Source organism: Triturus cristatus, chromosome 4_1 (assembly GCF_964204655.1).
Source record: "Triturus cristatus chromosome 4_1, aTriCri1.1, whole genome shotgun sequence".
In the NCBI taxonomy this organism is placed as follows: domain Eukaryota; kingdom Metazoa; phylum Chordata; class Amphibia; order Caudata; family Salamandridae; genus Triturus; species Triturus cristatus.
The window spans coordinates 882907558-882921265 of NC_140585.1; the positions used below are offsets into that span (position 1 = coordinate 882907558).

At 50.6% G+C, this 13708-nt stretch overlaps 1 protein-coding gene across 2 annotated transcripts in view; it reads left to right on the forward strand.

Moving 5' to 3' along the window:
- COPG2 (coat protein complex I subunit gamma 2) overlaps positions 1–13708 on the forward strand; it is a 341223-nt gene that overhangs the window by 57279 nt on the left and 270236 nt on the right. For both annotated transcript variants that reach the window (XM_085653601.1, XM_085653602.1), the window contains exon 6: positions 10756–10831. In XM_085653601.1, coding sequence (XP_085509727.1) covers positions 10756–10831 — 76 coding nt within the window. The remainder of the gene's footprint in view (positions 1–10755; positions 10832–13708) is intronic.

The window sequence follows — 13708 nt, forward strand, 5'->3', positions numbered from 1 at the left end:
ACCTACTGGCGGTCGCCAGTAGGTAGTTATAGTTAGGACCACGTTTCCATAGGAAAACCTCAACATTCTATTTTGAATAACTTTGGCGCCGGTCGACGAATCCTCGCGAATTTCTCAAAATAGGTGGGGCGCTACGCTCCGCTCCTACCCTGAAAGTCTCGGGGGGGATCCGTCAAGCGGGGGCTGAGATAAAAGGGGGGTCCCAAAACGCGTTTTTCCCATGCATTTTTCCATAGGACCTTTAGAACGAGCTACAGCCCGAACGGCTGAACAGAATTACTCAAAATTTGGCAGAGAGGTAGTCCCTAGGTCAAGGAAGTGCCTTTTGTAGGTCTGGTGTAAATCTGTTCAGTATTTCCGGAGAAAATAGCATTTAAAAGCATATATATATATATATATATGCGCGCAGGGTGCGCGCACCGTGCGAGCACCGTGCGAGCACCCTAACGTGCGCGAGCGTAATTCTGATTGGTGGTTACATGTTAGTCAACGTTCGAATCGGTCGAAATCAGGAAGTGTCGGCCGCCATTTTGTTTGTTTTCAGTGCGAGAGTGAAAAAGGAAGGTGGCGAACGTGAAAAGGGGGCAGGGTAGAGAGTTCCTGACCCCCTAGCCTTTGTCAGGGGGTCCCTGAAGGACCCCGAAGGCAAAAAAAAAAATTTTTTTTTTTTTTAAAAATCGCGGGGGTGCGCGCACAGTGCGCGCACCCTGAAAAACACAAAAAAAAAATTTTTTTTTTTGCAAAAAAAAAAAAAATAATTCGCAGGGTGAAAACCAAAAAAAAAAATAATAATAATTTTTAATACGTAGTTTATTGCAAAATAAATATATAAAAAATAATACATAAATAAATTAGCATTTAAAAAACCGTACAAATTCACTGAAAAAACCATAGGTTTCACACACGTTATAGTTAGGAATTAGCATTTAAAAAACCTTGCTAATTCACTGAAAAAACCATAGGTTTCACACATGTTATAGTTAGCTGGACATTTTACTGATAAAAAACCAATGAAATTCCCCCGTTATAGTTACTGTAGGCAACTATAACTCACGCGACCGTAATCCTCTGCTTATGACATATGTGTCTTTATGAAAAAAAAATATTTGTAATATATGTATAGCTAAAATTTAATGGAAGAAGACATGGGCAAATAAGTGTCTAAATACAGTATTAGCATCAGCAGAGGATTGCGGTCGCGTGAGTTATAGTTGCCTACAGTAACTATAACGGGGGAATTTCATTGGTTTTTTATCAGTAAAATGTCCAGCTAACTATAACATGTGTGAAACCTATGGTTTTTTCAGTGAATATATATATATATATATATATGTGTTTTGGTTCCTGGGATCGGTTTGGTTGGGGGGAGCCGTGCACCCCCTCTCAACATATATTGTTTAGCCCCGAGAGATGGGCTCTCCGGGGTCACTATTGGCTCAGGGAGTGGGGGAGGGGGCGTGCATATACCAGGCTCTGCATCCAAACCCCTTGCCACGCACTGCTGAAGGCCATGGGCAATGTGGGTTGTCTCTCGGCAGGAGAGGGGTTGGCCAGAGGGCCTGGCCTACCCCCTGCTGCGCCTTGCCAAATGCCGTACATAGCATGGGGTTTGGACGCAGGGCCTGGCTGAAAGCCAGGCCCTGCGGCCAGCCTCACGCCGCACACCACTAAAAGGTGTGCGCAGCATGGTGTATGCTGCAGCTGGGTGAGTTGGCCTTCAGAGCCTGCCTCAGGCTAGGCCTTGCGGCCAAACGTCCCCCACCCCTCCTGCTGCACACAACCAAAGACCATGCGCGGAGTGGGGTTGGTTAAGTGGTAACAATAATGTTGAAGCTTTGTATAATTTGATAATGAAGGATCACCTTTTAATTAATATTCACCAAGCAAAGCTGCATAAATTCCAGGTAGACCTAGGTCCGCTTTTTCCTCAAGAATTGGGGAAGAAGGCAGACCACTGGGTCAAAATTAGGGTCATCAAAACTAACACTGGTGGGGGAGACCAAAAAAACACTCCAAAAAGCCCTCCCAAGGGAGAGAGGGTAACCCAAAAAATAATCCAGACTCCTCTACACCTCCTTAAAAACCTGCTCAGGAGGGTGGGCCCAGAGTCTCTTCACAGTCTAAGGGTGGATACCAGGGGAAGAACTGGGATCCACAGAAAGATTGGTGACATGAGTGTAAAACACCAGGACACCAAACTGGAGACCTTGGCTGTAAAAATAAGAAAATGGTAACAAAATAGTACTTTATTCACAAAAATAACTAGAAAGTTACTGAAAAAAACAAAGGTTAAAGTGACGTTGTAGTTTGGGCGTGGCTAGCAGCCGAAGATGGCAGACGTCTGGTAGACGAGCTCCAGGCCGGGGGCACCATTATCCTGTAATTTGCGGATCTTCTATATGCATGGGCAGCTTCTAAATCCCGGGCACTGCCTCTGGGGGCCTGTGGGTTGGTCCGGTGTTCCTGTGACTGCTGCACTGATCGCCGTCGCCGGCTGCGGCTCTGTCTCCCGCTTTGCGCCGCTCCGGGCCTGGCTGTGAGGTGACGATCTGCGTCCACGGGGCTGAGGTGCGGCGGAGGCCCCCCGACGTGAGGCGACGTGCGGCGGCAGCCCGCACTTGAGCTCCCGGACTGCGGCCTGGTGAGTGACGGCCGGCGATTGGACCCGGGCGGCCTCGGTCCCCTGTGGTGTGCCTCCTCTGCGCCCGCCTGCCGATTCACCGCTAATCCTCCGGTGTGGCTCCCTGGGTGCCGGCTGGAGTGTCCGGTGGGCCTCAGCTTGCAGGGGCGCACCGCCAAACCTGTCCTAGCCGCCTGGGTCGATAAGCCCCCGGGCGCGCTGCGCGCCCTGACAATGTGCTGAGCCGGGATCCCGTGGTGGCCCTGGTGGTGTTCTGGTCCTTGGGGCCTCTTCGTGCCACGGCTCTGTGGCGGTGGGCCGGAGGCTCTGTGGGGGCCCATGGTGGCTGGGGGCTGCCTCCGGAGAACTGCTGAGACTGAACGTCCCGCTGGGGCCCACCCCGGACTCCGCTGCTCGCCCGCAGGCGGGTATGGCTACTGGGTACCCGTTGGCGGTGCCCCCCCCCCCCCCCCCCGGGGTGGTAGCGGAGGTGTCTGGGCGACGAATTCTGGCCGGGTGGCGACTGGCTGCGATGGGGGCTACCGTGGAGAAATACGCTGGTCTGTGTGGTGCTGCTGAGGGAGGATACGTGTGAAGACGGCGGCGGTAGGCCTCTGTCCGACTGCTTTCTTCGCGCCACGCACCGGTGGTGGACCAGCGGCCCTGTGTTGGTAGACTATTTGCTGGGGCGGACGTCTGTGGCTGGCGCCAGGAACCCTGCCTGCGGGAGGGCAGTGACTGTGGTGCCATAGTGGAGCCCTAATAGCTGTAAGACTTTGATGACCCTTGCTGGACTGGCTTTATTCTGAGCGGCTCTTTCCTTACATTTACTCAAGTGCCAGAATACTGTATCTACTTGTTATCCTGCTCGCCTTGCGGGGTCTTGTGCCTGATCCGGGGGCAGATACGGAGGTCCACATCGGAACCCAGAGTGTTGTTCTTCCCTCTGACTGTCGCTCGGCATAGTTCCTGGGGCAGGAATCCTCCAGAGTACGCCCGGCCTTTCCAGATTGTGTGCTTCCCTCTTCACCTTGTCGACGCAATGGGAAGGGGTACAAAAGGGGTTGATCATGGACACAGCATCAGAACTAATCAAACACTCACACCCAGTCAACAGATCTGGGTTTGATCCATCACCGTTCTTTAGCCCACTCTGCCACCCCAGTTCAGACATGGCCATATGCAAATCAGTCTGACCCTGTGCCTCATGGGAACAGTCCAGCCCGAACTGCCAAGCTATGCCTTCCCTGGACCGGAAACAAGCTTCCTAGGACACAATGGGAAGGGTCAGGCCCAGGGTGCCTGTGCGGCCGACTAGGGAGTGCTCTGTGTCACACTCCCCGGACCGCGCTGGCGGATGCCCGGGCCCATCAGCAAGGGGGGTGTCACCTACTCTGTACCCAAACAAACTGGATGTGATCCTCAAAGGGATCAGAGACACTCGTTCGGCGTTGAAGGGCCAGCTGGGAGTGATCTCCGTAGACCTGGATCTCCTGAAAGATGATCACAGGAAGCTGGCAGACAAGGTGCGGCACACGAACCAGACGGTGGAGCCGTTGATATCCCAGGTGGCGACTCATACCGAACAACTTACCCTCATGCGCCAGCAGATCGATGCCCTGCAGGCGCGGGCTGACGATGCGGAAGGGCGCGCACGTCGCAACAATCTCCGGATAGTGGGATACCCGGAGAGCGTGGAGGGCCCGAACCCCACGACTCACATCGAAAACTGGCTGCGAATGGTGGTGGCTCCTACTGGTCTCTCCCCTCACTTTACTGTGGAAAGGGCGCATCGCGTTCCTGCGAGACGACCTCCTCCGGGAGCCAACCCACGCCCTATTTTAGCACATATCCTCAATTATAGGGATCACGATCGCCTGCTACAGGCTGCCCGAGACAGTGGTCCACTACTCGTGGACAATGCCACCGTCCTTATCTTCCCGGACTATACGCAGGCAGTCCAGCGAAAGCGCTTCTCCTTCATGGAGATGAAGGCACGGATCCGAGCTGCGGGCCTCCCCTTTGTGCTACTCTTCCCGGCCAAACTGAAGGTGGTCCATCAACAGCGGTCTATCTTCTTCGACACGCCAGACAGTGCATGGGACTGGCTGTACAGAAACTTCCCGGAGGTTCTCCCGGCTAGGCGGCTGGATTCTTCACTGCCGCAATCGCAGAGACCCCCACAAAGGCGGAAAAAGACTATGCTAACGCAGAGCACGACCTCCAGTGTTCCGCCGCAGCAACAAATCCGAGAGGGTCAACGTGAGGCACTGTGCTCTGCCTCATCCCTTCGCTTTACCCGGCCACCGATCAACACTAGTCCGTCCTTAGGAAATTCCTCTGACACGGATGGGAGCGTGGCACTATTCCCGTTGGATTCCACTCGCCTAAGCAAAGACCCCCCTAGAGTGCCTCCCGGACTGACAATCTGACTTCCTCTCTTAATTGCGGGGTTTGTTCTCCGGAGGCGAGCTTTGGAAGTGAACACCCCCTCACTGCTTGTCTGAGGCATCTCCTATGCATTTAGCTTACCTCAGTGTGCCATTGGACCATATTGCACAATCCGGTTATATATGAGTAGTTCCCCGGCCTGCCCTGTCTTGGGAATTTCCACGATTTGTACACGCTACTGATAACTCAGTGTGAAGTTAACTTTTTCCCCCACTAGGCGATAGCACTAGTTCTGGTTCTGCAGTTATGATTCGTTTACAGTGTGGTCGGACGCGGTTGGGGCGTTGGACCCAGTATTGGGTAACAAGGTTTTTGTTTACAGGTTTGCCGCACGGTCTGATAGGAGGGTGGATGGGGGTGGGGCGGGGGGGGGGAGGGGGGCTGGGGGGTGAGGGGTGATTTTCTCCTGGTACGATGACAGTCCCAAGGTCGTATGTCCTCATCTCCTGGAATGTGAGGGGTATGGGCTCCATTCAGAAACGCCACCGTGTAGTGGCCCAGTTGCACCGCCGTAAGGCTCAAATAGTATGTTTTCAAGAAACTCACCTGGTCCATTCCGAGTCCCTGAAATTGCAAAAACATTGGAGAGGTCATTTCTATGCCACTGCATACTCCGCCTTTTCTAGAGGGGCTGCAATATGGCTCCGGGCAGGAGTCCCCTTTTCTTTGTTAGAGAGCCGGATTGATGATCTGGGTAGGTATGCGTTGTTGCGGGGCCTATTAGATGGCTCGCCCGTAGTGCTGGGCTCTTTGTATGCCCCTAATGTAGATCATGTACAATTCCTCTCCCGGGTCTCCTTAGCCTTGTTTGATTGGAGTGATTGTCCATGGTTGCTTGGTGGAGATTTGAATGCTGTCTTTGATGTTGAGCTAGATTGTTCTCACCCCCCATTGGCTGGTACTGCTGCGCGGACCCGTGCCGCGACCTTGGGTCAGTGGGCACGGGGTTGGAACTTTGGAGATCGCAACATCTGACTGCTAGGGAGTACTCCCTTTATTCCTACCCCCATCACTTGCATACACGCCTGGATTACTTCTTTGGTTCGCAGACTTTGTCCTTTGCTGTCTCCCACTGCACTTATTTGGGCAAAACCCTATCCGACCACAATTCTATCAAATTGTGCCTTCAGTGGGGCCGGTCCCCGGCGCCGATACCGACTTGGAGGATGCAACCCCTTCAATTAGAAGACCAGGTCTTCCGTGATACATTACAAACGGCGATCACCACATACTTTGCTGTTAACGAAGGCACTGCCTCGACACATTCCCTAGAATAGAAGCTTTCAAGGTCTCTATTCGGGGGGTGTCCCTGAGCTCCTTGGTGGGGGCCCGTAGGGAAGTGATCCGGGACCTAACGGACCTGGAGGCAGCACTGCAGGAACATGAAGTAGCGGCCCAACTGGACGAGCAGGCCGAGGAATCCTTGCAGACGGCCAGAATTAAGTATGCGGAAACTCTAGAGCGTCTTCGCTTATTAGATTATAGGGCGTACACCCAGCGCACGCACTCGGAGGCTGACCGAGCCCGCACGTTATTAGCGCGGCTTATTGCCCCCCCCCCCCCAACTTGTCCTACTCCCATCCTGGTTATTTTTTTTTTTTTATTTTTTGTAAATATTTTTATTGAAATTTGAACATAAAACAGTACACATTGGCATCAGGTTCCATAGAATAACTGTCCAGTGAGAGTGCAATGAAACATTCATGACATTTTAAAAAGCAGTGAGCTCCTTTTGGCTTCGCAAGACAGTTGTTATCACATTGTGACGACCAATTACATATCGTCTAATCGTGGTCACTTAAGTCTGAGTCTGAGGTATCGCTCGGGGGTTCACATATATTCCCTCTATAAGCATTCCACCCACCCCATACCCGGGTCCATTTTTTGGGGCAGCCTCTGTGAAGATAGACAGTTTTTTCGACCACCATTGTGGAGTCCATGTCCCGGGACCACTGGGCGAGGGTTGGAGTTTGGCTAGAGCCCCATCTTTGGGCTATATTGCGTTTCGCCAGCATAAGTCCCAGTGTTACCCAGAGTTGTGTGACCTTGTTGAGATCTGTCGGTTCCCAGACGTTGAGGAGACACCTCCGCGGCTCCGCCCATCCTGGTTATTAATACCGCACAACACGGACATGTCCAGACTCAATTGGGGATAAACTTGGCGTTTCGGACCCATTACGAGACACTCTATGGGGCGCACCCAACACTGGGCGCGGAGGATGTGACTGAGTTTGTGGCACAGGCGAACTTACCAGTGCTGTCTGCAGCAGAAATTCATGACTTAAAGGCGCCGATTACCCCGGCCGAGATCAGAGTAGCTATTAAGTCCTTCGCCCGTGGGAAGACCCCTGGCTCCGACAGGCTACCCATTGAATTTTACTCCACTTTCTCACCTCTCTTAATCCCTAAACTACTTCAACTCTATATGACATCACTCGCAGAAGGGAGGTTGCCCCCTACCACTCGGGAGGCGATCGTCACATCCCTCTTAAAGCCGGATAAAGATCCCCTAGATATGTCATCCTATCGGCCTCTGTCGATCCTTAATGCAGAATATAAATTTCTTAGTAAACTCCTTGCTAACCGCCTTCTCCCACTTCTTTCACGGTTGAGCCATACAGACCAATGCGGCTTTGTCCCACGGCGGAGTACATCGCTGAATCTTCGGCGCTTTCACGCCCCTTGCATTCCTCCGGGCTCCGACCACCGAGGGCAGGGTGTCTATCCTTGGACATATCGCAGGCCTTCGACACTCTAAGTTGGTCTTATATGCTGGAAGTGTTGGCTAAAATGGGCATTCCCCCAGAACTATGTGCCTGGATTCAGCTGCTCTACACCGCCGCCATGGCGAAGACCGGTTCGATTATCTCCTCGTCCTACCCTATCTTTCGGGGTACGCGCAAGGTTGCCCATTATCGCCTATATTGTTTGTTTTGGCGCTTGAGGCTCTGGCCCAGAACCTTAGGCGGGCCATGGTCCCCCATGGCATTCAGATGGAGGGTGTCCTGCATTCAGTCTCGCTTTATGCAGACTACATGCTGCTGTACTTTCGTGATCTACAGGCCGACATGAGGGAAGTGGCGGATCTTTTTCTTCACTTTGGGGAGGTTTCCGGGTTGCACCTCAATGCTTCCAAATCTATAGCCTATTCCTTCAGTGGCACGCTCACTGCTCCGGAGCTACGTTTTGGGCCTTTGTCCTTCAGGGTGGCACCAGTCACTTTTAATTACTTGGGGATTAATATCTATCGGTCCGTGCCGAATGCCATAGCAGGCAACCTGGTACGCACAATCTCTTCCATACGTTCCCAAATTACATTTTGGAATAAATTGCCTCTTACCATCGCGGGACGGTTGGCGATATCTAAGATGGTGATGCTGCCTCGCCTGATTTACAATTTCGTCAACATCCCGGTGGTATACCCCGCTTGGATCTTTTGAGAGTTGGATACCCTGCTGATCTCGCTGATCTGGGGTCCAGGGAGGCATAGGGTGGCATTAGCTAAGCTGCGGATCCCGAGTGGCACCGGCGGTATGGGAGCGCCCGACTTCATGGCATATTGCATTGCTGGTCAGCTGCAGTGGATGGCCTACTGGCTGGCCGTGAAAAACCTGTTTGAAATAGGCTACACCCCGACCCAACTAGCGCGTGGTACCTTGCAGTCATTGTTGTGCCCCTAAGCCATCGGACCACCCGGCCCTACTGGAGATAGCGCTTCATTATTGGACAAGGGCATGTAAGTATGCTAAGATCCAAAATCCATATTCTCCCAATATACCGCTGTGTGGCCTCCCCACGAGGCAGGGAATTCTGAGTGCCGGTCGATTACGGAATTGGGCGCAACAGGGGGTGGAGACAATAGGAGCCTTTTTTCAGGAAGGCAGTTTGATGCCCCACGTGGACTTTGTGCGGGTGAACGCGGTACCCGATACCCAGTTTCTGCTCCATGCGGTGATCTCCCGGTATTTCCGGGCACAGTGGCAGGCGACACCTGTAGAACCCTCAACATTCCACCTCCTGCGCTCCCTCCACATAATGGGCCATGGACGTTTCCTGGTTCGTTGGCTTTACCGTGGCCTCCGAGAACACACACAGATTTCCTTGGCTCCTCTCAGGTTGCGGTGAGAAGCAGATTTGTCCCGGGCATTTAGTGATAGAGAGTGGACCTATATACTGGAATACCCTAAGAAAGTGTCCCGCAATTGTAGGTTGAAAACTATTCAACTGTTTGTCCTCCACAGGGCTTACCTTACACCCCATACACTAAGTAAGATGTACAACACCGCGGTATCGGCCTGGCCTGTGGCCCTCATACCGAATTTTTGTGGCATGGGTTGGTTATGGTGGGTGGGTTCTGGGTGAGATGGGGAGTTGGGGGGGGGGGGGTTATTGGTAAAGCGTCTTGAAGGATGGTTACTTAGTGCATAGCAATGTGCGTGATTGGTTGCCTTTCAGGCCGACCTGATACATTTTAAGAATGTACGGACAAATGTGCTACACTATTTACAGGTTGGCGCAAGATGCTTGCGATGTCTCCACTGCCATATATGTACTTAATGTGATTAATTCAATATGTAATCCATTGCTCCTTTAATAAAGTTTGTTATAAAAAAAAAAAGTGGTGTAGTTAGAAACTGTTATTGTATTTTACTTTACATTTTAAAAAAGTGTAAAAAATTCACTGGAAAAAACAAAGGTTAAAGTGACGTTTGTAGTTAGGTGAAAATGTCTGTGCCAACATAATGTTTTGAACTCAAAAAACACACAAGTTTGCAAGTTATAGTTAGCAGAGCTAACTATAACTTGCACCCTTCCCATTCACTGCTTTTGACCTCACGTATTACATCACTGATAACCTGTTCTATTACCTCATTTATGACATCACTGATGACATTACAGGTGACATATTTGATTACATCACTGATAACCTATTCCAGTAAGTGTTAGTTTGTTTAATAGTTTACATAGAGGTGGGTATCTATCGTATTACTTCTCTACCTAATTTTGTACTGCCTATGTCCATCTAATTATTACCCCTGCCACATTTGGGGCCTACTAGTACCACCTTCTTTCTTGTTATTTCCCTGAGTAACACCCTCTGCACAGGTTCCATTTGTAATGCAGTACTTCCAGAGCTGAGAGATGTGAGGATAGTGGCACACAGGGCAGATAATTAACTTCGTATTTTCAGTCCGGTGCACAGTCGCTTTGCACAGACCTTAGAATGGATCTAATTGGTCTGTCTGCAGACTACTTCCTCAGTGATATGGTTGACATCTTCTTTTTTTTTTTTTCTTCTCTCCCCCCCCCCCCCCCCCCCCATGTTTTTTTCTTTTTTCTTCAAATGGTGTGTTTCAAGCTAATGCTTGTAGATCTTTGTGTATATTGTACTCCTAACTTGTTTTTTCTGTTTCGTGCTCTTGAAATATTCGCAGCTGGTTTAGATGCTGTGCACATTGTAAAACGTACTATTTATGGTCCTGCTGTGTAACTGACAGAGATGGATTCTGAGTCTCTGGCTTCCTATTTCTGCCTCAGGCTATATTGTCTGTTATCCGCTACAGAGCGAGCAGGGTCGAAACTAATTTCTGAATCATTCTAAAAATTTCAATCTGTTGTGTTTTTCTCATACCCTTTCACGTTGGGCTGATTGTATTAACCTTCAACTAATGTAATTGTTGCAGCCTGACCAAAGACATGACTGGAAAGGAAGACGTGTACCGTGGCCCGGCCATCCGTGCACTCTGCAGAATCACTGACGTAAGTTTTAAGTGAGCAGCTCTTTGCATGTATGGTGTTATTTCTTCTGTGCTGCTTGGGTGGTGTGAACTTGTCATTGAGGAAGAGTGGAATATTGATGCACAGAGAAGGGGCTGTGGGGTAAATGTTTGCCTTTTGAGAGGGAGTGTGAGAAAGTGCCTTTTTTCATGGTCTCCCCCCACTTTTTGCCTGGTTTAGATGTGGTTTCAAATGTAGTGCACAGGGTCCCTGCCAACCAGGTCCCTTGTGTTAGTTCTTCTTCCCCAAACCATATCCACAATTGGTACATCTGCCCCCCTGTAAGTCCCTAATAAATGGTACCTAGTGCCTGGGAGCTGAAGACGGTCCCCTAGGACCCCCTCACTGTGACCATGCCGCTGCCCCTGCAGCTTGCAGGCCCCTGTGAGAGAGAAAACAGTCTACATGGCACCCTGCCTGTGTGCCATGCCAGCCAGCACTCGAACAAGCCTCACAGCCCTAAGGCAGGGTGCACTATACCACAGATGAGGGCATATATCTTCACAAGCAGATATGCCCTAAATTGTTAGGGTCCATTCCTTAAAATTGCAAGTGTCAGAGAAGCCATACAGAGTGCATTGGCTGAAAACTCGACAACTCGAGTTCCACAGCACCATGATGGCTTCACTGAACACAGGAGTGTTTGGTACCAATCTATTTCTTTCAATAAATCCACACTGATGCCAGTGTGAGATTTATTTTACCATGTCCTCAGAGGGCACCTCAGAGGTGCCTCCTGGAAACCTACCAACCCTGGTGTGGTCAGCCAGTCACCAACAGACCTGTTTCTGGACCCGTGGGTAGAAAGCCCCTGTTCTCTGGTACCAGAGACATCATGGGCGGAGGTGTCACACCTCCTCACCCAGGATGAGCCAGAGCTCGAAGGGGAAGCTTCAAAGTCCTGCCACCTTTGGAATGCGATTCCAGCCTCTGCTGCTAGCAGCAGAGGACAGCCCCTAATTTACACCCCCATTTTGGGTGGGGAAACCGACCAGAAACTTAGGAGAATAAGAGGTGTGCCCACCTCTGCCAACTCCACCCCTAAGATCGGTGAGGCGAGGTGAAGCATATCTTTCAGTTCCCGCCATCTAGAAGATGGGGAGAGCCCTCCAATCAGGGCTAGGTCTATGCCCCCTCCCACAGGAGGGGGGCATAATAAAGGGTGTAGTCACCCCAGGTAAGGTGCTAATTGGCCCTACCTGCTACTTCCCTAAAACACCCCTAAAGGTGGTATTTAGGTGGCTCCCCAGACCTAGAAACTCGATCTTCAACGGCCTAAGAAGAAAGAAGGCCCCAGTCCTACCGACCTGTCCAACTTCTGCGAATCCGCGACCTGTCTTGCAACCAGCAACCTCTGAAACCCTGGGAGGACTGCTGCCTTCAAAAAAGACTCCAATCTCCCGTGTACTGCAGACCTGTCCAAAAGAAACTGGATCCAGCTGGAACCGCGATCTCTGCCCACTCTGCACCCGATGTCTACGACTCAAGACTGAGTAGCCCACCTGTGCAATGAAGACTCCCCAGTGATCCTGACCTCATGCCAGCGTAGGCTGACCTCTCCTGATCTCCACAGTGGCGCCTGCAGTTTGAATCCAGAGGCTCCCCCTGACCCGCCTGACTCTGGTGCGAAGACTCTGATGTCGAAGTGCACCCCTGCGCCTAAAATCTCTGGGCCTTGGTGAGCTGAACCAACCGTGCCCCCACGACATCCTGCATCTCTAATTACCTCTGCTGTCATTGGTCTCCCTCCTGCAGCCTCCAGCGCAGCCATGTAGCCTGTTTGCCATAAGACGAATCTCCATTGAAAAGCATTGGCCGCCCGATGCTGAAATTGCTACCTGTACCTAGCCGCCCCTGTGCTGCTGGTGGTGGTGTATGTTTGGTGCTGATTTGTGCTCCCCCCCCCCCCCCCCGTGTTGGTCCTAACCCCCAGCTTGGCCCCTGTAACCAATTCACCTAAGTGCAAGCAGTGTGGCTCCAGGCACCCCCAGTCTCCATTGAAAAGCATTGGGCTGAATTTCGATTTTGACCTATGCAGCTGGCCACCCACATGCCACTGGTAGTACAGTTTTGGTACTCACCTGACCCTTGCTGACCTTTGGTCCTGAAGACTGGAATTGTAAGTGCATTACTTACCTGTTTAAACACAATATTGTTTTCTCCATAGGATAATATTGAACATCCTTACCTTATTGTAAAGATCTTAGTCTTAAAATAAAGTACAAAGAAAGTATATTTTTTGTAAAATTGATCTGGATCTTCTTGAGTTGTGTGTCCATTATTGGTCATTGTGCAATAAAGGTCTTACACTCCTCTACGTGAGGCCTAAGGCTGCTCACCATCACTACCACCGAGTACTTTGGGTTTCACATTGAGCCCTATACACTTTTGGGGAATCCCTGAGCACTATCGTTGGTGTACCGTATTCAGAGCTAGCTTCCTACAGTGAGTTTCTTAATAGCTAGGTGATTCAGGCTTTGCAGAAGAATGGAAGGTGATGGGTTTCTATATTTCTTCAGTTGGCAGATAATTCTAATCGATCTTATGGAAAAGTGTCCTCCTCCTTTGAGAGAGGATGTTTGGAATTGTGATTGGATTTTAAGCATACATTGATGCAGGAACCACAGAGCTCCTATTGGGTTTCCATAAGGAGGAGGTATTTTCTGTATTTTAAGAGTTTTGGCAGAGCTTCTTGTATTATGATTTGTGATTTTTTTTTTATTTTTTTTATTAGGATCGAGGGGGAGGCACTTAACAGCTGGGGTGACTTCTAGTCGGGTATGGTTATATTTTGCTTGATCTAGAGTTTATTCTTTTACAGTGAGATAGTTATGGATTTGTGGACAGCATGTATTAATC